Source organism: Carcharhinus amblyrhynchos, chromosome 11 (assembly GCF_965287045.1).
Source record: "Carcharhinus amblyrhynchos chromosome 11, sCarAmb.v2.hapA, whole genome shotgun sequence".
Lineage (NCBI taxonomy): Eukaryota > Metazoa > Chordata > Chondrichthyes > Carcharhiniformes > Carcharhinidae > Carcharhinus > Carcharhinus amblyrhynchos.
In genome coordinates this window covers 89,119,396-89,147,368 of record NC_137334.1, presented here as the reverse complement: position 1 = coordinate 89,147,368, position 27,973 = coordinate 89,119,396, and the positions used below count along the sequence as shown (strand labels likewise).

General features: G+C 43.5%; 1 protein-coding gene across 1 annotated transcript in view; it reads left to right on the top strand.

Annotated features, from left to right (window-relative positions):
• iqcb1 (IQ motif containing B1) overlaps nucleotides 1–25,783 on the top strand; it is a 47,775-nt gene extending 21,992 nt beyond the window's left edge. The window contains exons 7-14 of the mRNA XM_080199532.1: nucleotides 952–1,124; nucleotides 6,351–6,460; nucleotides 15,787–15,896; nucleotides 17,682–17,824; nucleotides 19,495–19,643; nucleotides 20,185–20,316; nucleotides 22,587–22,743; nucleotides 24,658–25,783. Coding sequence (XP_080055658.1) covers nucleotides 952–1,124; nucleotides 6,351–6,460; nucleotides 15,787–15,896; nucleotides 17,682–17,824; nucleotides 19,495–19,643; nucleotides 20,185–20,316; nucleotides 22,587–22,743; nucleotides 24,658–24,860 — 1,177 coding nt within the window. The 3' untranslated portion in view covers nucleotides 24,861–25,783. The remainder of the gene's footprint in view (nucleotides 1–951; nucleotides 1,125–6,350; nucleotides 6,461–15,786; nucleotides 15,897–17,681; nucleotides 17,825–19,494; nucleotides 19,644–20,184; nucleotides 20,317–22,586; nucleotides 22,744–24,657) is intronic.
• Nucleotides 25,784–27,973: the final 2,190 nt, after the last annotated feature.

Below are 27,973 nucleotides of genomic sequence, written 5' to 3'. Positions count from 1 at the left end.
TGGTCCCCGGAGTGGTAGGGATTTTAGTTCAGATGGATAGCATAGTCGGTGCAGGCTTGGAGAGCTGAAGGGCCTGTTCCAGTGCTGTAATTCTCTTTGTTCTTGTTTGTACATATATTATCTTTCACATTGAAAAGAAAGCTTATATCTTTCTGTATTCACCTTTTAATTACATGATACAGTATTTGATTCTTGGTGAGGGTGGTGGGAGCGGTGATTGGATGATGAGACCTCCCTCTGTTCTGCCACTCTGTGGATTATAAATGGATTCAAGAGAGCAGGTGGATAACATCATCCAGCATTTGAGTTAGAAAGAGAAAGTGTACAATTGCAACTTTAGATGTACACTTGCTGCAATTTAGTTTTCGCATAGAAAGGCAGACATCTTTTGTCAGCATTTCCTCACAATCATGTACCTAAAATCAGGAATTCAGGAAATTTGGGAATCAGACCTTTGTCCCACTTATTCCGTGGTACATTTTCTCTTATTCATCAATTTCCACTTCACCCTTGCCTCCTCTTACAAAGTGCAATAATTACGTGAGCAGTGGGTGTTATGCAAGCCTCACCCAAATGGCTATTTTTCAAGCATAACCTGAGCTAGTGAATGTCACAGGCTATTCTGTCACAGCGGCGTAACAGTCGAATCCTATTCTCTCATTCAGTGTCCACACAGGGTCTCCTTATTGAGTAGTTTTCAAAAGCAGGAACCCTGATGGCTTCCTCCGACAGTAAGCCAAGGGTGCTGAAGCTAATTGTAGTGACATCTGACTAAAATCATAGAAACATAGAAAATAGAGACAGGATTAGGCCACTCAGCCTTTCAAGCCTGCTCTGCCATTCATTTTGATTATGGCTGATCATCAAATTCAATATCGTGTAAAGATCAGTAAAGATTGGACAGCACCCGGAAAGTCACATACTAAATTGTAGAAATGATTTCCCTTTCAGGAAAGTATTGTTCACTGTTGAAGAGAAACACATCCGCATCATTCTGGATGAACTAATTTACAAGCTTTTTATGACCAGCAATCCAGTTATAGGAAGCACAGCTATTAAAATCATGCGATTGATGGTTGAGTCCTACCCTCCTACCCTGAAGATTCTTTGCACTTCCTACAAAGGTATGTGAAGTACTAATTATTTCCAGCAATGCTTTAATTAACACTTACAGCAGTTGCATTTTGTAAGCGTGTCCCTGGTATCTGGCACGTCCCGAGGGCAGAAACTAAACCAGACTAATTTATTTTAATTTTAATTTTCTTCTTTTAAGATGGAGGTCCCAAACGGGTAAGTTGATAACTACAGTGCATAGTGTGGTACAGTCAAATAAATTTGGTGCATTCAATTTTTGGTCTGTGATTAGTAAGGATGAATTGTGTCCTGCACAATCTTGTGCATGATTTCCAGCCCCATATGCTTTAAATTGGCATTTTCTTGTTAGTCCTAAAATATCACAGAGCATTTACCCTTATTGTCATCCCAGTTCCCTCACCACTGCAACTACAATTCTTCTCCATGATCATTACGCCCAAAATCATTTTTTCTGGATTAAAGCAAATTTCTGGAAATGCTCAGCAGATCTACAGTATCGGTGGAGTTAATGTTCTGGGTAGAATCATAGAGGTTAACAGCATAGAAACAGGCCCTTCAGCCCAACTTGTCCATGCCACCCACCTCTTAACCACTAAGCTCGGCTCAACTGCCTGCATTTGGCTCATACCCCTCTATACCCATCTTAGTATCTAAATGCTTTTTAAAAGACAAAATTGTACCTGCCTCTACTATTACCTCTGGCAGCTTGTTCCAAACACTCATCACCCTCTGTGTGAAAAAATTGCCCCTCTGGATCCTTTTGTATCTCCTTCCTCTCGTTTTAAAACTATGCTCTCTAGTTTTAGACTCCCCTACCTTTGGGAAAAGATATTGACTATCTATCTTATCTATGCCCCTCATTATAGTGTAGACTTCTATAAGATCATCCCTAAGCCTCCTACGCTCCAGGAAAAAAAGGCACAGTCCATCCAGCCTCTCCTTATAACTCAAACCATCAAGTCCTGGTAGCACACTAGCAAGTCTTTTCTGCACACTTTCTAGTTTAATAATAGTCTTTCTATGAAGGGTGACCAGACTGTCCACTGTTCCAAGTGTAGCCTTACCAATGTCTCATACAACTTCAAGAAGACAGCCCCACTTCCTCTGCAGGTGTGGTGTTCCTCCAAGGCACATCATCCCTACTCACCGTTAACCTGTAAACTGACAGCTAACCAAGAGTCATTTACAGCGCAGAAGGAGGCTATTGGGTCCATTCAGGCCATGTTGGCCCTCCATGATGTAATCCAGTAAACCCCCAATCTACTCCAATCAAATTCCCACCTAATCATTCCTTGCTGAGTTGCTCTGCTCCATTCTACAGTGACTTACATTTCAGAAGTATTTCTTTATCTGCAAAGCTCTTTTGGGATGTTCTATGGGTGTGAAGAGGCTATGTAAATACAAGTTTTCTTTTCTTCCCTCCTGTTCCATGCAGGACGTGGAGCAACAGCATTTAACTGAAGCCTGATTGTCTCTTTGGGAAGAAGTATTAATTTCCCACTCAGGAGGTAATCTGTATTAAATCCACCCCTAACAGCAGGTCTGGAAAATTCAGCCAACCTGTCAGCATTTGAACAGAGAAAGAAAACAGTTCAACAAGTCATTGCAGATAATGACTGGGTGTGATTTTCCTCAGTTATGCATTGTTAAGATTTTCTGCTGTTGTATCTTTTTCTTATTAGCTCAAGCTTTGATGAAAAGCCTTAAGAATCTCTTACTATATATTAAATTCTGGAAGTGCTTGAGATACTGAGCAGCTTCTGTTTCGAGAGAAACAGAGTTAGCTTGATTTCTCTTCAGAACCATCTTTATAAGATTCTAAAGTAGAATCATATTCAACTCTAAAGAACATAAGAAATAGGAGCAGGAGTAGGCCAACTAGCCCTTCGAGCCTGCCCCGCCATTCAATAAGATCATGGCTGATCTGTCGTGGCTCAGTTCCACTTTCCCGCCCTCTCCCCATAACCCTTAATCCCCTCACTTATCAAAAAACCATCAACCCGCGTCTTAAAAATATTTAGCGAGGCAGCCTCCACCACTTCAACGAGCAGAGAATTCCAGAGATTCACAAAACAGGTCGACTATAATTATAGTGGACTGGCATAAGTGATTCGATAAATTTTCATGTGGCGCAAAAGCTAGCGATTTCCTGTAACACTGAGAGAATAATGTAAATTTCATTAACCTGCCACATGGTGTACTGCGTATGCTGTGGAATCTGACCTGGCAACCTTACCCTTGTGGCAGAATCAAAATTCCAAAAAGTTATATCTCCCTTCGTCAAAATAAGAGATCAAAAAGAGAAATGCTGGAAATATCAGCAAGTCTGACAGCATCAGTGGAGAAGCAGAACGTGACCCATCAGAGTAACCTGAAGTGTTAACTCCGTTTCTCTCTCCACATATAGTGCCTGACCTGCAGCATATTTCCAACATTCTGTTTTTATTTCAGATCTCCAGTACTCTCAGCACTTTCAGGTCAAAATAGGGGAATTGGTTTTAACAAAATACAATTGGGGAACTACCAGATTAGTTTTGTTTTCCTGTGACAAAACTTCAGTTCAGAGTACAGAATCAAAACTAACAAATGGGAAATAATTTGTTTCCACCCCAGGTCAAATGTTGTACTTCAAGGAACAGTTTAACAGCACTCAAGATGATGGTATTAGCGACCAGCAGATGCACAATAGTACGATTAATGACTGACTTCCCCAAGAAACCTATACTCTGCTTCATTTTGGTGCCAGTTGGCAAGATTAAAGAAAAAATATCAAGAGTCATGACCAAGAATGCGCCTATTTCCTTATGAACAGCATATAATCGATATATAACTCACTCAGCAAACAATGTGGACTTTTGGATGAGGAAGAAAAAGTAGTTTTGGGGAATTGCCAACACCAAGATAAAAGCCAATCTACAATATTAAATACGCTATCCTTTTTAAACTGCAGTTCAGATCAAGGGTTCACCCTGTTCTTTTTCTCCACAGACGCTGTTGGACCTGCTGAGTATTTCTAGCACTTTCTGTTTTAATTTCAGATTTCCAGCATCTGTGGTGTTTTGCTTTTATTATATTGCTGTAATGTAACCTTGGATGACGGTCGGCATATTCCTGAACAAAACTACATGTTTAAAAATAGTTGTTTCACGACATTCAGTGACTGCATTTGAAAAACCCTTGGGCTCTCTATGGCTGTGGGGCATTGCTTTGTAAATACAAACTCTTTCTTTCACTAGTTTACCTGAGAAAGAAAGTTGTTTCTTATCTGTTTCCTGAGCTTCTTAAAAGCTTCATGCAATTTATTGAAACATTTCACTAATGTGTTAGGAGGAGCACCCTGACGGCTTAAAATCGGCTTGGCTTCACAGCTGCGTAAACAATCTTTCCATCAATTTTGTTTTTGTTTTTTGACATGTCACGATGACTTTTCAGGTCCCTGTGTTCTTTTCTGACTAGACTTGGCCAGCTGTTCTGACTGATTTCCAAAAAAACACCATATAGCCAGTAGGGTGGCACGGTGGCACAGTGGTTAGCACTGCTGCCTCACAGCCCAGGGACCCGGATTCAATTCCTGGCTTGGATGACTATCTGTGTGGAGTCTGCACACTCTCCCCGTGCCTGTGTGGGTTTCCTCTAGATGCTCTGGTTTCTTACCAACATTCCAAAGGTGTGCAGGTTAGATGGATTGGCCATGGTAAATGTGTGGTGTTACAGGAAGAACGTAGAGGGGATGACTTGTGTGGGATGCTCTATTGGAGAGTCGGTGCAGACTCGATGGCATGAGTGGCCTCTGGCTGCTCTGTAAGGATTTTATGGAAGTCTCTTTGCCCTGAGGAAGCTGGAGTGGAAGTTCTAGACCCCTGGAGGTGGGTGGCTGCAAAACTTTGCACTGCCATCCAGCATGCTGGTTTTTCTGTCTCCATCCTGGCCCAGGGCTATTTGTCCAGATGTGGGGTGTGGGTGGCAGAGTAACCGATTGAGGCCCATTGACTGGGACTTTCCAGTTGGCCGTCAGGTTCCTCGAAGCATCAGGGAAGAGTTTAACTGCCTGGAGGATTCACAATAGCAGGCGGCCAGCCCTCCAGTCAGGCAGGGGTCTGCCTGGTGACAGCTGCAGCTCCAGACTGTCTTGTGGAGAGCTTCCTCGGGACTTATGTGAGCTTTTAAAACGTTGGAGCGAGGGTTGCCCACTTTGCAGTGCCCCCTCTCTCATTTACCTTGAAAGACCAATTGCTGCTTCTTAATTGTATGTGGCCCTCTGATTGGCCCTCCAGCTTTGAGAGCCCCGAAACAACGTGGAAACTGCCCTCTGGCCAATAATTTGCTAATTTGGGAAAAATCACTGTTTTCCCCATACAGTGTGAGCTTCTGACTCCCATATTAACCTAACAGGAGGGTGCTGAAGCCTGTGACACAATCCTGTTCCTGGTGTGCGCCACATTCATTTCTACCATGTTCTGATGGTAACATGATCTCATTGAGGGTCAAGGAGAAGTTTGAGTGACTGGAGTCTTTCAGCATGAAAGACATTCATTACAACTTCAGCCTGCAGTTTTCTAACTTGGAGGATTCTACCTTTCTAGGATGGTATCTTTATACCATCCATTCTTTATAGTAAAAAAAAGAGCAGGAGACACTCTGCAAAATGATTCCATTTGGTAACATGAATATCAGGAATTGTGGATTCACTCTTTGACACTGGGACAAGTGAGATCCGCCTCAGTATAACATCACTGTGTCAATTCACGTGCAATTAGAGGGTGAATTCTTTCATGGTCAAAACTTCATCACTACTACTGTGCTGTTTAGTGAGATCCGAGACTAAAGGTCAGTGAAAGCAGGATGGGAATGTGGAGTTAGGGGTGCAGGATGTTTGGGGAGAAGAGGGGAGGCAGCAGTGTTGGAGGTAAGGGCAGAGCGCTGCCTTTCAGTAGCTCCCGTCTTCTGGAAACCTGGTCCCTTGATTAGTTTCCGAGTGCCTGACTATGAGACTCAGACACTTGTACCATTATATTCAAAATCAAGATGGCCTGAGTTAGTGATAAAAATGTGCATCACAGATTAAATATTATTTCAACTTGGTCCGACAAAGAAATTGGATTTATATAGATGATATATCAGGTAATTTATAATTCCCAACATTATGTTTTGCACTTTTAAAAGTGCAAATGTTTATGTTTTAAAACTTTTAAAATTAATAATTGTGAAAATAGTTGTCTAGCAATGAATGAAAAGTAAAATTGTTTGTTTCCCAGGTTTATGTCCTCTCCTGAGCAAACACTGGACCGGAAGAGGCTTTGACAACGACTTGAGTCAGCTGTTGGAACTCCTGTACGCTGGATCCACCCCAGGAGTTAGCCGCCAGGCATGTATTATTAGCATACTCAGTGGCATAGAATTAATAATTCCGTGACAATTAAGATATGCAGCATTCCACTGGTTTTGGCAAAACAATTTTTAAATGGAATTGGATGTACACTTAAAAAGCAAATATATTATCCAACAGAAAATACTAGATAAGCTCAACAAGTCTGGCAGCATCTGTAGAGAGAGAAATAGAGTTAACATTTCTAATCCTATGACTCTTTTTCTGAGCTAAAGGGAGAGTGAAATGTGATGGTTACTCTTTAAGAGGATTGGAGCAAAATAGACGGTGAGTGAAAGATGTGGGCTAGGAGACAGTTTTGGGCGCCGTACTTACGCAAGGATATTTTAGCCTTGGAGGGAGTGCAGAGGAGGTTTACTAGGCTGATGCCGGAGTTGAGGGGGTTGAGCTATGAGGAGAGGCTGAATAGATTAGGCTTGTACGCGTTAGAGTTTAGAAGAATGAGGGGAGATCTCATTGAGACGTATAAGATGATGAATGGGATGGATAGGATAGAGGTGGAGAGACTCTTCCCGCTCAGAAAGGATAGTAGGACTAGGGGGCATTGCCTCAAGATAAAGGGGCGGCGGTTGAGAACAGAGTTGAGGAGGAACTTCTTCACTCAAAGGGTGGTGAATCTCTGGAATTCTCTGCCCGTTGAAGTGGTGGAGGCTGCCTCGCTAAATATTTTTAAGATGCGGGTTTATGGGTTTTTGATGAGAGAGGGGATTAAGGGTTATGGGGAGAGGGCGGGAATGTGGAACTGAGCCACGACAGATCAGCCATGATCTTATTGAATGGCGGGGCAGGCTCGAAGGGCTAGTTGGCCTACTCCTGCTCCTATTTCTTATGTTCTTATGACACTGCAGAAAGATGTCTGGGGCACAAGACAAAGGAAATGTTAATGGCAGTGTCAGGGACTAGAAGGTGCTGATGTGTTATTAAAGTAAGATAGCAGAATGGGAGCACAAAGGTTAGCGCTCAGAACTTAAGAACAAGTGACAAATGGCTTTGTGAGGGAAAGGGCTGGGTTACGTTGAGCTTAAAAAAAAGGATTTAGAAAAATGGTCAAGATGGAGAAGGAAGTTCACAGCCTAAAGTTGCTGAACTCAGCGATGAGTCCAGAAGGCTCTAAAGTGCCTAATTGCTCTTTCCTCGGGTAGAAAAATCAAGTATTAGGGGACATAGGTTTAGGGTGTGAGGGACAAAGTTTAGGGGAGATGTTCAAGGCAAGTTTTTTACATAGAATAGTGAATGTCTGGAACACAGAGCACCTAACCATGTCTGACCAATCCCCCACACTTCTGCCCTCATCCCTCCTCCTCCCCCCAGAACACGATAGGGTCCCGTTTGGCCTCATTTTTCACCCTGCCAATTTTCACATTCGAAGAATCATCCTCCCCCATTCCACGGGAATGGAAGGATACGGACTCCGTAAGTGCATACGGTTTTCTTTTAGGCAGGCGTCATGATTGGTGCAGGTTTGGAGGGCCGAAAGGCCTGTTCCTGTGCTGTACAGTTCTTTGAAAGATGAGATTTTGTCCCTCCAGTTTGCATTGGGCTTCACTGGAACACAATAGCAGGTTGAGGATGAACCTGTAGGCATGAGAGCAAGATGGTGAATTGAAATGGCAAGCAACAGAAAGGCTGGGGTCATGTTTGTGGATTGCGTGAAGGTCTGCAAAGTGTTTAGTCTTCCCCCTGTGGAGGAGGCCTCATTGGCAACAGCAAATAAAGCAAATTGAAGGAGGTGCTTCACTGAAAGGGGTGTTTGAGGTTTTTTGGACAATGAAGAAGTAGAGGGGCAGGTCTTGTAGCTTCTGCAATGTCATGGGAAGGTAGTGGGAAGCAGCTGAGGGGCTGGAGATGATGATGGATTGGATCAAGGTGTCGTGGAGGGCCAGGTCCCTGCAGAATGTTGACGGGGCAGGAGGTCAGTTTTGAGTGGCAACATGTTGGAGTTGGCAGAAATGGCAGAGATGATGTTTTGAATGTGAAAACTGGTGGGTTAAAACTGAGGCCAAAAGGGACGCTATTGTGATTCTGGGAGGGAGGGGAAAGGATCAGGGCGAAAGTGTGGGAGATTGGTCAGATACGGTTGAGTGCCCTGTCAACCATAGTTGGGAGGAAATCACAGTTAAGGGCAAAAACAGACATGCCAGAAGTGGTGTTTATGATGGTAGCATCACTGAAACAGAAACTAGGAGAATGGGATAGAGTCCTTACAGGAAGCAGGATGTGTGGAGCTGTAGGAGGTGATAGGAAGATTGGGATCATGCTTGCGGACTGAGCAAAGGTGTTCCACAAGGACTAGGTAACCGCTGTGAAAAATTCTTTCACTCAGTTGCAAGCATGACCCCAGCCTCACTTGCCATTTCAACTCACCATCTTGCTGTCATGTCTATATGCCTGTTCCTGGCCTGCTGCAATGTTCCGGTGAAAACCAATGGAAACTAGAGGGAAAAAAAACCTCATCTTCTGGATTTAACATTGAGTTCAATGGCTTTAGACTGTGAACTCACTCCTCCATGTTGACCCTTATTTTACATCCTTTTTTATGTCCCAACACCACCCCTACCCCGCAGGGCTATCCATCACTTGTTCTTAAGTTTTGCTTTTACTGAGCATTGATCTTTGTCCTCCAATTAACACATTTATTTTACCTTTATGCCGCTATCAGCACCTTCTATAATCCTACCACGACTATCAACGTTTACTTTTCCCTGTGCAAACATCTTTGTGCAATCTCTCCTAGCTCACACCTATCACTGACCCTAGTATTTTGCTCCACTTCCTCTTAACAGTATAAAATCCATCACGTTTCTTTCTCTTTAGCTCTGAAGAAGAGTTTTTTGGACTCAAAGGGTTGGATTTTTCGGCCTCGCTTGTCCCAAAATCATAAAATCCCACTCAAGGACAACGACCTTTCTGTTGTCCGCCCCTCACCTGCTCCGATTCCCTTGGTGGGTGGGGCGGTAGAATTCCGGCGTAAATGATAACTGTTTCTCACTCAACAGATGTTGCCAGACCTGCTGAGTTTATCCAACATTTTCTGTTCTAATTTCAGGTTTCCAGCATCCATAGTGCTTTGCTTTTCAAATAAAGTGGCATCCAAGTTTCCTGACACTGCGAAGTCAGATTGTAAAGTAAACTGCAAAGCTATTTTGCAGGAATATAGAAAGGTTAAGTGATTGTGCAGGAGCGTAGCAGATGGAATAGAATGTGGGGAAGTGTGAAGTTATCAACTTCGAGAGGAAAAATTGAAAATCAGAAATTTTTAGATGTTGAAATTCTGAGAAATTTTGGTATTCAGAGAGAATTTGATGTTCTCATACACAAGTCACAGAAAACTAGCATGCAAGTGCAACTGTGGTAAATGGTATGTTAGCCATTCATAAAAAGGGATTTGAATAAAAGAATAACGTCTTACAGCAGTTGTATAAAGCTTTGGTGAGACCAGACCTTGAGTGCTGTGTAGTTTTAGTCTCCTTACTCAAGGAAGGGGATACGTGCCTTAGAGGGAGTACAGCATACAATTTACTCGATTGATTAGGATGGGTATATTGCCCTTGAGGAGATATTGAATATACTCGGCAGATATCCTCACAAGTTTCAAAAAATGAGAGATGATCTTGATGAAACATATCAAATTCTTAAGGGCCTTGACATGGTAGATACTAGAAGGATGTTTATCCTGGATAGAAATTCTAAACACAGTAAGAAGTCTCATAACACCAGGTTAAAGCCCAACAGGTTTATTAGGTAGCACAAACCACTAGTTTTCGGAGCACTGGTCCTTTATCAAGTAAGTGGGACTTCTGTTCACAAACAGGGCATATTTAAGACACAAACTCAATTTACAAAATAATGGTTGGAATGCGAGTCTTTACAGATAATCAAGTCTGAAAGGTACAGACAATGTGAGTGGAGAGAGGGATAAGCACAGTTAAAGAGATGTGTATTGTCTCCAGCCAGGTCAGTCAGTGAGATTTTGCAAGCCCAAGCAAGTCGTGGGGGTTACAGATAGTGCGACATGAACCCAAGATCCCAGTTGAGGCCATCCTTATGTGTGCGGAACTTGGCTATCAGTCTCTGCTCAGCGACTCTGCGCGTCATGTGTCGTGAGGGCCACCTTGCAGAACACTTACCTGAAGATCAGAGGTCAAATGCCCATGACCGCTGAAGTGTTCCCCAACAGGAAGAGAACACTCTTGCCTGGTGAATGTCAAGCAGTGTTCATTCATCCATCGTCATAATGTCTGCACAGTCTCTCTCAATGTACCATGCCTCGGGACATCCTTTCCTGCAGCGTATCAGGTAGACAACATTGGCCGAGTTGCAAGTGTATGTACCGTGTACCTGCATGGTGTTCTCACGTGAGATAATGGCATTCGTGTCAATGATCCTGCACATCTTGTAGAGGTTGCTGTGGCAGGATTGTGCGGTGTCGTGGTCAGTGTTCTCCTGAAGACTGAGTAGTCTGCTGCGGACAATGGTTTGTTTGAGGTTGTGCGGTTATTTGAAGGCAAGAAGTGGGGGTGTGGGGATGGCCATGGCGAGATGCTCATTTTCATCAATGACATGTTGAAGGTTCTGGAGAAGATGTGGTAGCTTCTCCGCTCCAGGAAAGTACTTGACGATGAAGGGTACTCTGACCACCGGGTCCCGTGTTTGTCTTCTGAGGAGGTCGGTGCAGTTTTTCGCTGTGGCGCGTTGGAACTGTTGATCGATGAATCGAGCACCATTTCCTATTGTTATGAGGGCATCTTTCAGGTTCTGTTGCGATCCTCCTCATCTGAGCAGATCCTGTGTAGACGGAGGGCTTGTCTGTAGGGGGTGGCTTCTTTAACGTATTTAGGGTGGAAGCTGGAGAAGTGGAGCATCGTGAAATTATCCTGGGCTTGCATTACAGTGAAGTGCTGAGGTAACCGTCCTTGATGGAGATGTGTGTGTTCATGAATGACACATGCAGTTCCATCAAGGACGGTCACCTCAACACTTCACTGTACCGCAAGCCCATGGATAACCTCATGATGCTGCACTTCTCCAACTTCGACCTTAAACACATTAAGGAAGCCATCCCTCACAGACAGGCCCTCCGTATAGACAGGATCTGCTCAGATGAGGAAGATAATAACAGCCACCTCCAGATGCTGAAAGATGCCCTCATAAAAACAGGATATGGCGCTCAACTAATTGATCAATAGTTCCGACGTGCTACAGCGAAAAACTGCACTGACCTCCTCAGAAGACAAACACGGGACACGGAGGACAGAATACCCTTCGTCATCCAATACTTCCCCTGAGCAAAGAAGCTACCACATCTTCTCCGGAGCCTTCAACTTGTCATCGATAAAGACGAATATCTCACTAAGGCCATCCCCATAGCCCCACTTCTTGCCTTCAAACAACCACACGACCTTAAACAGACCATTGTCCATAGACGTCATAACAAAGAACAAAATCAGCCCGGGAAACAGGCCCTTTGGCCCAACGAGCCCGCACCGCCATCTCAACACCACCAGTCCACCTCTCTACCCATGACCCCTATCTAATGTTTTATGGCCATCCAGATTGCGGGAAACTGATTTAGGGACAGTTTATTCCCGCCAATCAGCCTAACAGCGCATCTTTGGGGTGTGGGAGGAAACCGGAGCACCCGGAGAAAACCCACGCAAGCATGGGGAGAATGCGCAAACTCCCACAGACACCGGCCCAAATCCATGTGTCTGCACAGCAATCAGCAATAGTCACTGAGCTGTCGTCTTGCCCAGTATCTTGTCCAGTTTAGGCACACACTAACGACATGAAGCACTAGGCCAATCTCGAACAACCAAGAGCAGCCCCAGTACGACCCATCGCGTGTATGCCCCTCGTTGGACACGAGGTGGACCGACTTAAAACCTGTGAATGAAAAGAGAAAAAACATTATTATCATACTATACCCATTTACATTACCAGGGACGCCCCAATGCTAATGACCCTTATTTAAAAGGTTCTCCTATATCCACCCATCTCCAACTCAGTCATGTGCCTAAGTTACTCTTAAAGGACTCTAGCGTGTTTGCCTCCACCACCTTACTTGGCAGAGCATTCCATACCCCCACTACCCTCTGTGTGAAAAAACCTCCCTCTGATATCTGTGTTGTACCGCTCCCCCCTCACCTTAAGTCCATGGCCCCTTGTCCTACGTGTCTCTATTATAGGAAATAGCTTACCTCTGTTTACTCTATCTATGATGTGGGTATGCCGGCGTTGGACTGGCGTAAACACAGTAAAAAGCCTGACAATACCAGGTTTTAGTCCAACCTATTTATTTGATAATATACTCACAAGCTTTCGGGGTTAGTCCCTTCGTCAGGTGAATGGAGAGTTCTGGCCTCAGACAGAGCATATAAAGCACAGACAGTTTAGAGATTACTGATTAGAATGCGAATCCTTACACCTGACCTGCTGTTCAAGACCTGAAGTGGCTGATAATGTGAGTGGAAGGAGCACTGATCACGGTTTAAAGAGATGTGTATTGTCTCCAGACAGTACAGTAAGTGAGGTTTTGCAAACCCAGGCAAGTCACGGGGGTTACAGATAGTGCGACATGAACCCAAGATCCCTGTTGAGACCGTCCTCATGTGTGCGGAACTTGGCTATCAGTCTCTGTTCAGCGACTCTGCGCTGTCGTGTGTCGTGAAGGCCGCCTTGGAGAATGCTTACCCGAAGGTCAGAGGCTGAATGCCCGTGACCACTGAAGTGTTCGCCAACAGGAAAGGAACAGTCTTGCCTGGTGACTGTCGAGCGATGTTCATTCATCCGTTGTCGTAGCGTCTGCATGGTCTCCCCAATGTACCATGCTTCGGGACATCCTTTCTTGCAACGTATCAGGTAGACAATGTTGGCCGAGTTGCAAGAGTATTTACCATGTACCTGATGGATGGTATTCTCACGTGTGATGATGGTATCCATGTCGATGATCCGGACACCTCCAGACCCTGAAAGATGCCCTCATAAGAACAGGATATGGTGCTCGACTCATAGATCGGCAGTTCCGATGCGCCACAGCGAAAAACCGCACCGATCTCCTCAGAAGGCAAACACAGGACACAGTGGACAGAGTACCCTTTGTCGTCCAGTACTTCCCCGGAGCGGAGAAGCTACGACATCTTCTCCGGAGTCTTCAACATATCATTGATGAAGACGAACATCTCGCCAGGGTTATCCCCACACCCCCACTTCTTGCTTTCAGACAACCACACAACCTCAAACAGACCATTGTTCGCAGCAAACTACCCAGCCTTCAGGAGAACAGTGACCACAATACCACACAACCCTGCCACAGCAACCTCTGCAAGACATGCCGGATCATCGACATGGATACCATCATCACACGTGAGAATACCATCCACCAGGTACATGGTAAATACTCTTGCAACTCGGCCAACATTGTCTACCTGATACGTTGCAAGAAAGGATGTCCCGAAGCATGGTACATTGGGGAGACCATGCAGACGCTACGACAACGGATGAATGAACATCGCTCGACAGTCACCAGGCAAGACTGTTCCTTTCCTGTTGGCGAACACTTCAGTGGTCACGGGCATTCAGCCTCTGACCTTCGGGTAAGCATTCTCCAAGGCGGCCTTCACGACACACGACAGCGCAGAGTCGCTGAACAGAGACTGATAGCCAAGTTCCGCACACATGAGGACGGTCTCAACAGGGATCTTGGGTTCATGTCGCACTATCTGTAACCCCCGTGACTTGCCTGGGTTTGCAAAACCTCACTTACTGTACTGTCTGGAGACAATACACATCTCTTTAAACCGTGATCAGTGCTCCTTCCACTCACATTATCAGCCACTTCAGGTCTTGAACAGCAGGTTAGGTGTAAGGATTCGCATTCTAATCAGTAATCTCTAAACTGTCTGTGCTTTATATGCTCTGTCTGAGGCCAGAACTCTCCATTCACCTGACGAAGGGACTAACCCCGAAAGCTTGTGAGTATATTATCAAATAAATAGGTTGGACTAAAACCTGGTGTTGTCAGACTTTTTACTGTGTTTACTCTATCTATACCCTTCATAATCTTATATACCTCTATTAGATCCCCCCTCAGTCGGCGTCTTTCAAGGGAAAAGAGCCCCAATTTCTTCAATCTTTCCTCATACCCCAGTCCTTCCATACCAGGCAACATCCTGGTAAACCTCCTCTGCGCTCTCTCCAGAGTCTCCACGTCCTTCCGGTAGTAAGGCGATCAGAACTGTACGCAGTACTCCAAATGCGGCCTAACCAACGTTCTGTACAACTGCAACATTAGACTCCAGCTCTTATATTCTATACCCCTTCCTATAAAGGCTAACATACCATAGGCTTTCTTCACCACACTTTCCACTTGCACTGCCACCTTCAAAGACTTGTGCACTTGCACCCCCAGGTCTCGCTGCGACTCTATACTCCTTACGGGCTTACCCTTTATCATATAACTTCTCCCTACATTATTCCGGCCAAAATGCATCATCTCACATTTATCCGGATTAAACTCCATTTGCCACGTATCTGCCCAATCAACCAGCCTATCAATATCCTGCTGTATTGCCAGACACTGCTCCTCACTGCCCGCCAATCCAGCCATCTTGGTGTCATCAGCAAATTTGCTGATCACACCACCTACTCCCTCTTCCAAATCAAATAAGATTTAAAGGAATCAAGGAACATAGGATAGGGTGAGAAGGTCCAAAGATGTACAGGTTAGGTTGATTGGCCTTGCCAAATTGACCCTGGTATCAGGGGATTAGCAGGGTAAATATGTGGGGTTGCAGGAATAGGGCCTGGGTGGGATTGTGATCAGTGCAAACTCAAATGGCCTCCTTCTGCACTGTAGAGATTCTGTGATTCTATGAAAGTTAAGTTGAGGTAGTAATCAGCCACGCTCGCATTGAAAGGCAGAGCCAATTCGAGACATGTGTCTATTTCACACATTCTTATCTCCTTCCGATCTCAATATTTGCAAGGCTATAGGAGAAAGAACAAGGAAGCTAGACAAATTGGATAGCTTTTCCAAGGAAATTCAGTGGGGTGAAGGCAAGGTTTTATGAATATTCCTTCTAACTTAAGGAAAAGGGTGATAAAAAGTCTCGAACAATTTACTGAGTAAAGCAGTGAAATCAAAAACTTTGGAGGAATCAATGCACTTGACTGGTCGATTTCAAACTCAGGATTGATGGATTCATTTGTTGGGTTCAGTGGTCTTTTATCCTTATTGATTTTTTAAATATTTCTTACTATTTCAAGTTTAAGCTTAAAAATAAAGCCATAAATCTTGGTGTTTTTAGAAATCCTACAGAGCTGCAACTTTGATCCAAGCAGCATGGAGAGCATATCTGACAAGAAAGCGATTGAAGAAGCTTCCAAAAATAGTGACAACTTTACAAAGGAGTTTCAGGTAAAGCTTTTATCCCCTGACTGCAATGAAAGTCAATAAATACCTGTAAATCAATTAAATTCTTTCACTACATGACTTGGAAAGGATATTGCATAGGGTTGATTGATTTCTTCGCTCCACTATTGATAGCTGTGCCTTCAGTTGCCTTAAGCTATGGAATTCCCTCCCTAAATCACTCTGCCTCTCTCCCTGATTTTCCTCTCTCGCTCCCCACCATCCCCATTTGCCTTGAGTTATTATCAGAAGTAAGGCTTACATTAACACTGCAATGAAGTTACTGTGAAATTCCCGTAGTCGCCACGGTCTGGCACCTGTTCAGGTCAACACACATCTTTCAGAACGTGGGAGGAAACCGGAGCACCTAAAGGAAGCCCACGCAGACATGGGGAGAATGTGCAAACTTCACACGGACAGTTCCCCAAGCTGTGTGTGTATGTCTCTGTGTCTGGATGGATCCCTGAAGGTCTTTTCCTGACTGTCGTTGTTTGTGTGTTTATTACGTCCTGTGAAAAGAAGCAGGATAAGAAGGCCACTGATTTTGGACACAGAGCGGTGTGTATCTAATTAGCTTGGAGAGCATTTCGGCTGCTGGACAAAGGTAACGTATAGCGAAGAGAGTAAAATATTTGATTGAGAGAAATCTTTGGGTACGGAGATGGCTGAGAATAGGGACCATTAGGAAAACAGAGTGATGAGGGGTGGCACAGTAGTTAGCACTGCTGCCTCACAGTACCAGGGATCCAGGTTTGATTCCTGACTTGGGTCACCATCTGCATTTTCTCCCTGTGTCTGCATGGGTTTCCTCCTGGTGCTCCAGTTTTCTTCAACAGTCCAAAAAATGTGCGGGTTTAGTGGATTGGCCACGGTAAATTGCCCCGTGGTGTCAGGGGGACTAATTAGGATAAATGCATGGGGTGATGGGGATAGGGCCTGGGTGGGATTGTGGTCGGTGCAGACTCAATGGGCCGAATGGGCTCCTTCTGCACAGTAGGATTCTACGAGAGAGAAGGGAGAATTGGATCAGAGAGATGAAAGACAAGGCAGAGAGAAACAGGAAACCGAGAGTCAGTAGTCAATGTAGTGAATAAACACTCAGCTTCAAACTAACATTTCTTTGCTGAATTTGAATTCTGCTGGTCAGATATTAAGAACAGGGAATTCTAAAGAGAAAGGCTTGGATTTATTTAGCACCTTTCACGCCCTCAGGATTTCCTGAACCCAAGGATATACTTTTGAAATGTCACTGTTGTAATATAGGAAATTCTATTTTTAATATCTCAAATAAAAGCCAAATATTCAAGTTCATGCAAAAGTAATTTTTAAAAATTTAACAACGTGAGGAAGGAAATTGGGAAGCATTTTTGATACAAAGGCTAGTCAAAATCTAATATTCTATTCAGCTGTGGATGCTGGGCCAGTGGAACTTCGTAAGACTGAGATCAGTAATTTTTTGTTAGGTAAAGGTATTGAGAGATATGGAAAAACGGAGACAAATGAAATTGATAAAATATGATCTAAAAGTCTGACAGAAACCATAAGACATAGGAGCAGAATTAGGCCACTTGGTCCATCGGGTCTGCTCCGCCATTTAACCATGGCTGATACTTTTTTCATCTCCATTCTCCTGCCTTTTCCCCATAACCCTTGATCCCCTTATTAATCAAGCAGCGTGAAGGGCTGAATAACCTCCTCCTGCTCCTGCATCCCTTGTGTCTGTAACATATTTAGCAACTATACAGCTGCGTTTGATGAGAAATGATTGTATTCATATGAAATGCTACTTAGGGCAAAACGTGAGCGGGAAATGCAACAGCTGGAGAAGAAAAAAGAAGAGGAGGAACTTAAATGCCAGCTACAGTTACGACGCCACCGAGCTCTCCGAGAGTTCCGACAACGGCAACTGAGCTTAATGGAAATTGTCCCTGCAAGTAAATAGCTTTTCAAACATTTGGTGTATTTGTCCTAATTCTACTGGGGAACAAAACTGCTTAAATTTGCAAATTTCTTCCTTCAAGATCCTTTCAGTCACCTACTCGCCATCTTCTATGTGTTGTGCTCACTGACCAGCATTGTCTCCTGGTCCGGCAGCCCCTCCAAAGTGAAATTTTTATCCTTTTCAAACTCCTTCTGGCCCTTAGCTCTCCCCCTCTCTGGAGTCTCCCCCAGCCCCATAGCACTGTCACATGTCTGCACCCTCTCCAATCCTGGTGTCATGAATATTCTCAATTTCCATCACTCCATCTTTGGTGGCTGCACCTTCTGTTGTCTACGCCTCTATTTCTCTTGCTTTTTCTGCACCTTTAAGATGCTCCTAAAACCCTAGTCCTTTGACCAAGCTTTTGACCACCTGTCCTGATATCTTCTGCTGTGACTTGTTGTCTGTCTTTGTCTGATATATTTCTTATGAAGCACCTTGTGATATTTCACTGCATAAGAGGCTCTATATAAGTAAATGCAATTTGTTATTGTAACATACTCTAAGCTATTGTTCTGCATGGGCAGCATTATGTAATGGCAAATTGTTGTCCTTTGGGAGGCTCACTACGCGTATCACTCTTCAGAACTCCCTTCAGCTGGGAGACCAAGAAGTAACACGCTGATTTCCAAAAGTACATCAGGCAGAATTCTTTCGATCAAAGGGTCATACATTTGTGGGACAAATTACCAAGGCAGGCAATTGACATGAGCCATAAAAATAGGTTCAAGTAACTCTGAATTCAGGCAAATGTAGAAGTTCCTTCGGGTTATGAAACTGCATAGAGTATTTCAAAGAAATACATTGGGATCTTGTTCTATTCCAAGATCTTCATTACCGCGAAACATTGAGCATTGATGAAGCTGAGTCATTCCCAGCAGATAGGTCTCTTTAATGTAACTGCAACGTTTTTACCAGTTTCAGAGCAGACTGTATTTAAACTGTTTTGGGATTTTTGGGATTATTTGATTTTTTTTCTATAGTGGAAACTAAATTCTTGATACAGTCTTTGTATTTAGAAAATGGCCAATCTGTATCAGGTGAGATTTGAGAACAATATGGCGCCTCATGATTTAAACGGTGACAAATTCTTCACATGCTGCTAACTGTTCCCAATCAATTGCTGGCAACTGGCAGGCAAATCAACTACAGTTCCCATTCATGTCAGATAACTACCAAGACTTTGTTCACGCCCAGCTACTGTGGGAGGGGAAGAAATCAAGCTGGCTTACCATCAGACCCCAGTGACGAAACCATTATACATAGGGGCCAAAGCAACAGACAAGCACCAACTCCCAAGATCATTCATGAAAGTGGATTCTTAGTCAAGTGCAGTCACCACGTAATGCACACATATTCATTTAACATATTCAGTGTGTTTAATTAATAGACAGTTTTACCAATTCTACAGTGACATCAGGATTATTTCACATTATTTTGAAGGCCAGTGTCATCTCCGATGTGTCCTTGCTAATTTATTGTTCAGTAGTATTTCAAGCAGACCATTGCTTTGATCTTGTATGTAATTTTTGGAGATGCATCATAAAACTATTCAGAATGCCTTCTTGCCCCAATTCTGTTTAATCCTCTGGTGCACAGTGTAATACTTATCATCCTCTGCAGGTGAGATGGACAAATACCTACAAGAAGAGAGAACGCAGTCAGCCCTGCTGATCCAGAGGGTCTGGCTGGGACACAGGCAGAGAAAGGCCTTCAATGAACAGAAGCAGGCCCTTAAGGAATTCAGGGCAGCTGTTAACATCCAGAGAGCTGTAAGTGCTTTCCTGACATGCTGAAATGTAACACTTTGTTGGGAAGAAGGAATACGGAATTGCAATGTTGGAAAAGCATTTTGGAAGGACTAACTGTGCACCATTCTTCCTCCAGGATTTGCACTGGAAAAATCTGGAGACCAAGGAATGGCATCTTAATCAGAAATGTTTAAAAGATTGGATAATATACACCCAGAAAAATGATTTGCTTTAAAATGATGAAAGGACTATTTAGCCAAGTGGATTGCTTGAATGTTTAATATGTTTACATTGTGAAAAGGCGACAGGCCTGTTTAGACTTGCTGTCCTAAAAGCAACAGGAGAGATCTTTTATAGATGATACTCAACTTGTCAATCCTATTCTGTGATTGTAAAGGAATGTTGTAGTTCAATTAGGAACTCTGCACCATAGAACCAGAACCACATTCCGTATCTGGAAATTTAGCACTTATCTTGAATTGTCATTGAGAAAGGGACATTAATCTTGTTAGTGAAGAGCTAGAATTTCAGAAGCGTTTCAGAATGTTTTTTCTGGTTGCAGGTCTTGAAGTTCTTAAATAAGCGTCGAAATCTGAGATCGTGCATCACCCCCAGGCAGGAACCAAAGGGTCTCACAGACACCCGGAGACTAGAACTGCGTGCTAAAATAGATGCGTACGTCAAACTTCACCCTGTGAGTATTCCGCACCAAAGCTCTGGCCTGGCCTCCCAAAAGGATTTCAGTTTTTCAAACATAAGGACACGTGGGCGGCACTGTGGTTAACACTGCTGCCCCACAGCGCCAAGGATCCGAGTTCGATTCCCAGCTTGGTCACTTTCTGTATGGAGTTTGCACGTTCTCCCTGTGCCTGCGTGCATTTCCTCTGGGCGTTCCGATTTCCTCCAACAGTCCAAAAATGTGCAGATTAGATGGATTGACCATGCTAAATTGCCCCTTAGTATCAGGGGAACTAGCTAGGGTATGTGCATGGGGTTATGGGGATAGGGCCTGGATGGGATTGTCTGCCCGTTGAAGTGGTGGAGGCTACCTCGCTAAATATATTTAAGTCACGGGTAGATAGGTTTTTGGTAGGCAAGGGAATTAAGGGTTATGGGGAGAAAGCGGGAAAGTGGAACTGAGCCACTTCAGATCAGCCATGATCTTATTGAATGGCAGGGCAGGCTCGAGGGGCTAGATGGCCTACTCCTGCTCCTATTTCTTATGTTATGTTCTTATGTGGTTGGTGCAGACTCGATGGGCCGAAAAGCCACCTTCTGCGCTTTAGGATTCTATGGATTGAGAAGTAGCAGCTCAGCCCATTGAACCAATCAGATCACTTTAGAATAGGGTTTCCCTAGATCATAGAAAAACAGGGAAAAGTTACAGAATTTGTATAACTTTTCCAGGCCTGGAAATTTCCAAACAAGTAAAGGCCGTAAGTCTTTGAAAAGTCATGAAATTTTACTCAGATGGGATGAGACTTTCCCAATTTTGAGCAGAATTCCAACCCTTTTCCAGTATTTTCCCTATGAGCACTTCCTCCTCTTCAGTTGTTTGCTTCACTTTGTATGTCCAAAATCCAGTGCAGGTAAATGGATTGAGAACCCTGATAAGCACGTTTCATGGAACACAAACATCTGACAAAATGAGAGGGTTTTGTGAGAAACTGACTTTATTGGGTGACTAACACACAGTGCAAGGTTCCAATGTTTGAATAATGCTACAAATACCAGAGTTCATGATTTCTTTTGAAAGAAAAACAGTCATGAAATATTTCAATTTGGTTATGGAAAGTTTTAGGGTAGAATTTTAATGATGGTGAGTGATTGGCACTCCCCATCCTGAGACTCAGTGCTTGGCATGCAGCTGCTGCCAAATCTCGAAATCCCGCTGCTATTCAATGTTCGTTTGAGCATTGAGTGGCAATAGGCAGGACTTCTATCCATTCTTGGGAGGAAGTCCCATCCATGAGTGCTTCCATTCAATCCCACCTATTCAATTTTATTCACCTCCTGCCTCAGAAACTTTGTCGGGGACCACAATATTCTGCCCTGGAATTATATTTTACTGAGAATGCAGATTAGAATTGTGTTAATCCCAAATGTCCTGACGTTGGATGATCTCAAAGACACCTTGCTGTATGGTTTAGGTAACGGAGATCTTATATTTAGGAGCTGGAGCGTTACAAGTGAAAGGCTAAGGTTCAGAGAGATGTGAAAGATTCATACTCACACTGTTATAGACTGCCATACATTTATTTGTAAACAATCCATTCATTTTCCTGTATAGTTTTATTTCGGTTATAATAATTACATTTCCAGACTAACTTTTATGAAACGATCCCTGTGTTTCTTTAAGCACAGGCTTTACGTGGAGTAACAATTGGATCTGCAGTATACATTCTCTGGGGTTCGACATTATCAGTCAGCTCTGTCATCCGATCTCAGATCCCCTACAAACTGAGCAGCCCCTCACTGTCTAACCCCCAGCTGGTGTGACCCAAGAACCAGAACAATCAGCTGATGGGCTCCTTAAGGAGCCTGAATGTTTTAAATGAAAATATATGGTTCAGAGAGATGTGAAAGATTTATACCCACACTGTCATAGACTGTCGTACAGTACCTGGCATTTATTTACAAACAATTGATTCATTTTCCTATGCAATTTTTTATTTGATTATAATAACTACATTTCCAGAATAGCTTTTATGAAACCATCCCTGCATATCTTTAAACACTGGTTTTACATTAAGTCATGATTGGATCTATGGTACACATTCACCCAGATCCAAAATTATCAATCACTTGTCTTCCAATCTCAAAACCCCTATTTGAGAAGCCACATCGTTGTCTAACCTCCAGCTGGTATGACCCAAGGACCAGAACACTTGGACCCTCTACTATTGCATACTCAAAGATAACAGGCAAAACTGGCACAATGTATTAACCCATGCTTCCCCTCAGGTTTCTCAAGTGTCTGAGGAGCAAACAAATGAACGACATTCTCGCGCTCAGGAGATGCTGGGTCAGTATTTCATGAGTAGAAACTTGGAGCGAAGGTTGGAACAGCGGCAGGAGGCACTACTTGCCCAGATCAACACAGACATTGAGCTGTTGACGAGTAAGTCGGCTAACGGGTTACTTATTAATCCTTTTAAACAGTGAGTGTCCTTTCACAGTGCGTATGCTGGACACAGTCACCTCCTTTGCACTCCTCCAGTATTGGAATCTGGAGAGACTGAGGGTCAGTTCTCCCATTTGTCCCCTCAAAGAATAAAGAACATTCGTTCAGTCACTCGAACATTCCTGGAAAAAGAAATACACTGTTGAAGCTTTTCATCTTGCACACATCAGGACAGATGCAGGAATGTCAAATTTATTGTACATGAGAAAAGGGTGACGACTGGTTGGCAGATTGACAAGGGTTCCTTGGGGCATAGCCAATCATAACCAACTTGCTAACCAATCAGCACCCTTTTCTCATCGAGTACACGTTGTTGCTCACTTTGAAATTTGGCATTCTTGCACCTTTCCTGATGCGTGTGACATGAAAAGCTTTTACGACATGTCATTTTTTTCAGCAAAAGAACATTTGGTTGAAGAAAGTGTCCAATGCACGTCGCTCTAACGACTCACCGAGGTTAATGGGCAAGTTCTGTACGATTCAATGAATACATCTTTATCCAGCTGATTGAGACCTGTCAAAAGGCACTCAGCCAAGCGAGTAAACTTGAATGAGAATGAAGCCCAAAGACTTGAGCCTCTGGCCATGTTACTGGGGTTCAATCATCCTACCAGCAGGAGCCAGTACTACTTGAAGCTCTTTATTTAAAGTACATAAGCCAACCTTCAGATTAGATTAATGTTACAGAGAATGTGAAAGAGATTTCCTGTGATTCATTACTTCCGCAATACCAACCCTATTCCTGACCTATTTCCACAACTTCTCCATCAATGTGCTCCTGATTATTCTTACCACCATCTGTCAACAACTTACCATCAGCAAATAACAGCTTCAAATGCCCGAGTGAGTTTCCTTTTATTAAACTGGTTGTTACACATTACAAAAATCTTGGATGCGTTTTAAGGAGTCCTGAAAATAAAATAAAGAAACCGTGCAACCTTGAATATCTGAAATTAAAAGAAAATATTAGGAGTGGAGAGTCAGACAGGAGCAGAAAGGAAAAGGTAGAATTTAGTATACTTCTGGGTCATGTTCAAAGCATTATATAAAAATCAAATAAAATGTGGGTGTGGCCCATTTCTGATGTTGTTGTATTTTCCCAGAGTTCAATTTGAGTTTGGCCTTACTGTGGAGGTTGGCCAGTAACAAAATGACAAGCAGAGTTTAAGGTCTGAGAGACACTTCAGTGCAAGCTGTTGTCTTTCCATCTGTCCAAAGGGGTGGCATTGTGGCACAGTGGTTAGCACTGCTGCCTCACAGCACCAGGGACCAGGTTCAATTCCGGCATCGGGTCACTGTCTGTGTGGAGTTTTAACATTCTCCCCGTGTCTGTGTGGGTTTCCTTGGGGTACTCTGTGGGTTTCCTCCCGCAGTCCAAAGATGTGCAGGCTAGGTTGATTGGCCATGAAAAATTGACCCGATTGTCAGGGAGATTAGCAGGGTAAATGTGCGGGGTTACAGGAGTAGGGCCAGGGTGGATTCTGGTCGGCACAGACCTGATGGCTGTATTGTAGGGATTCTAAGTTATGTAGGTTAGGTGAATTGGCCATGGTAAATGAGTAGGGTTAAGCTTTAGGGCCAGGAGCTGAGCTGGGTAAGATGCTTTTTTGGAGCGTTAGTGCAGACTCAAAGGGGCTGAATGGCCTTGATATGCATTGTTGGGATTCTACGGATTCTATTCTACGTTTCTGATGCTGATACATCTGCAGTTTATCCCCAGCATCCTCGCTTCTGATGTCCTGCTAACATTCCCATATCAGCCGCTTCAAAACGGTGTCTTCTGTATTTGCCTGCCTTCTTCCTTTCCTTTTCTTTTCTTTTAAACTTTTTTTTTTGCCTTATAACATCCAGACGCTCCAGGTTTGAAAGAGGCCACTGAGGAGGACACGGCGTTGTTTAGCAGCAGGTCTGTTCCTGTCGCAGCCAGAGCCAGGCAGTCACACAACACCATGCTGCAATTCACAAGGGGGCCCTGGTGGAAGAAACTGGGAGACGAGTTCCAGGATCCAGAAATGATCTACACCCAGGACATGGATTTTGATCTTGTGCTGTGATGTGACGGACAGCACTGTGAAAACACTGGTGGGAGAACCAGCTGTCAGTCCAGTGACAGGTGTGCAGCGCACAGTTTTGATGATGCGTACAGCTGAAAGGCAAGAGTCTCCTTTGGTGAACCGTATTCATAACATCAGCACCGCTTTCTTCAGGAGCATTTGTGAAATGCCAGAAGATGGGAAAATAGAGCTTGATTTGTATAGCACTCTTTTTCAAAGCATGGCCACAATTGTAATATGGAAAAAGCAGAGGCCAATTTGCATGTAGGATCAGTCACGTTAATCTGTTTTGGTGGTGTTGCTTGAGAGATGTATGTTAACCAAAAGAACTCCCTTGCTCTTTTCCCATTAATGGCAGGAGGTTTTGTTATACGTCCATCTGAACTGGCACTTGGGAACTCAGTTCATGTCCAGACTGAAAGTTGGCATCTCTGACAATGCAGCACTCCCTGAAGGTCCCACTCTCTGATGGTTGGCCTGTTGGTCTGTTCGGAATAAATGTTAATCCTTGACGTTGAGGGGTTTGGATGAAGCTTTGAAGACTGGAGAAGTGTTTTTTTAGCCCTGAAAGGCCACTAAGAGGGGATCGCTAAAGGTACTTTAGATGGAACACAGCCCAGAAAATACAGAACACTACTCCAAGATAAAAAGCACGCCAAGAATTCAAACAGATAAAAGGTACAACTTCGACTGATATCAGAATGTTTCAAACAGAAATTGATAAACAGCTGAAACAAACTGCTAGGACAGAGGATGCAAAAACTTTAATATTTTAAGGAACAACGAATAAATGGGGAAATATCCTTTTCTCCAGATGGTTAGACTACAGCAGGCCGAATGGCCTTCCTCACCCACATGATATTTTGTGTCTTAATTTTTAAAAATCACATTTATTTATTAAACTTCAATCTGTTTTTCCTATCTGTGCTGATCCCGAGTTTATTTGATAGACATAATCTCGCACTCCACGGTTTTCACTCAGGGAGTTTTAATTAAAGCGCACCACTTAAAAGGCTTTGTACAATCCAGCCAGGAAACTGTCAATCCTTACAGCAATTTTCATTTCTGTCTTAGTATGTGTGGAAAGCTCTGCATCTTTGCTATTTCCAGGTGAGAGGCAGAAAGAACATTCCAGCAGGTGAACTAGGCTGGATAGAGTTTACTAAATGTAATATTTACATAATATTTCCAAATTTGCTGATGACATAAAATTGGGTGGGAATGTAAGTTGTGAGGACGATGCAAGGAGGTTGTAAGGGGACTGCGACAGGCTAAGTGAATAAGCAAAAAAGATGGAAAATAAAGTGAAGTTATCCGTTTTGGTAGAAGAAAACAGAATGACAATATTTCTTTAACAGTGCAGGATTGAGAAGAGTTAATGTCTAAGGGGACCTGGACGTCCTTTTCATAAGTCAGTAAAAGTTGCATGTAGCTGCAGCAAGCAGTTAGGAAGGCAAAGAGTAATAGTATTCATCGCAAGGGAATTTGGGGTAAAGATGTCTTGCTGCAATTGTATCAAACCTTGCTGGCAGCACCTGGAGCATTGTGTATAATTTTGACTTCCTTATCGAAGGAAGGATATGCTTGCCATAGTAGGAGTGCAGTAGAGGGTCATCAGACTAATCTCTGGCACGGTGGGATTGTCTTATGGTCACCAAACTTTGGGAAGGATGTAAGGGTGCAGAGGAGTTTGACAGAATGGTCCTAAGGATGATGAGGGATTTTAGCTGACGGTTAGGTTAGAGAAAGTGGAGTTGCGATAAAGGTGAACATACCATTAGCCTTCCTAATAGTGAGCTGCACCTGCATGCGAGCCCTCAGTGACTTAGGGACAAAGATCATCTAATCCATTTGTACGTTTACACTTTCTAATTTCTTAACATTTTAGAAATACTCTGCACCTCTGCTCCCTTCTACCAAAGTGGATTACCTCACATTTCTCCAGAGAATATTCCACTTGTATTGCTCTTGCTATGTTTGTCCAGTCCTTCAGTGATTTGATTGTGGAACTCATTACCGCAGCAAGTGGTGGAGACAATTAGATAAGATGCTTTCAAAAAAAAAATTGGATGAGTACATGAGAGACAAAGGAATGGAAAGATAATACTGAAGTGATGTAGGCTGGATGGGAGGAGCCTCATCTAAAAGTTTATTTAGTGTCACAAGTAGGCTTACATTAAGACTGCAATTAAGTTACTGTGAAAATCCCCTAGTCACCACAGTCCAGTGCCTGTTCAGGTACAGTCTGGGAGTATCTGGAGCATAAACACCAGCAAAGACTAATTAGGCCAAATGGCCTGCCTTTGTGCTGTATAAAGGGTTGAGAGCTTGAAGTTTCTAGGTGTCCAGATCACCCATAACCTGTTCTGGTCCCTCCATACTGACACTATAGTTAAGAAAGCCCATCAATGCCTTTACTTTCTCAGAAAACTAAGGAAATTTGGCATGTCAGCAACGACTCTCACCAATTTTTACAGATGCGTCATTGAAAGCATTCTTTCTGGTTGTATCACAGCTTGGTATGGCTCCTGCTCTGACCAAGTCCACAAGAAACTACAGAAGGTTGTGCGTGTAGCCAGACCATCATGCAAATCAGCCTCCCATCCAATGAATCTGTCTACACTTGCTGTGCAAATCAGCCAGCATGATTAAGGACCTCCCACGCCCCGGACATTCTCTCTTCCACTGGGTAAAGGATACAAAAGTCTGAGGTCATATACAACCAACTCAAGAACAGCTTCTTTCCTGCTGTCATCAGACTTTTGAATGGACCTACCTCACACTAAGTTGATCTTTCTCTGCACCCTAGCTATGACTATGGACACTACATTCTCCAATCTCTCCTCTCCTCTATGAATGGTATGTTTTGTCTGTATAGCGCGCAAGAAACAATAATTTTCACTCTATGCTAATACACGCAACCATAATAAATCAAAACATAGGATGCATGCGCTTCCTCTGTATTGTACTGGAGAGTCGGCATAACTTCTGTGCTCAACTGGCACAGAACCTAGTGAAGCTTAGAGTGAAATACAGGATACAGCATCAGTCCAATGTGCCGGAGATGAGAAGAGAGCTGGTGGATAGTCGTGGGACTTGGAAAGAAAATTTGG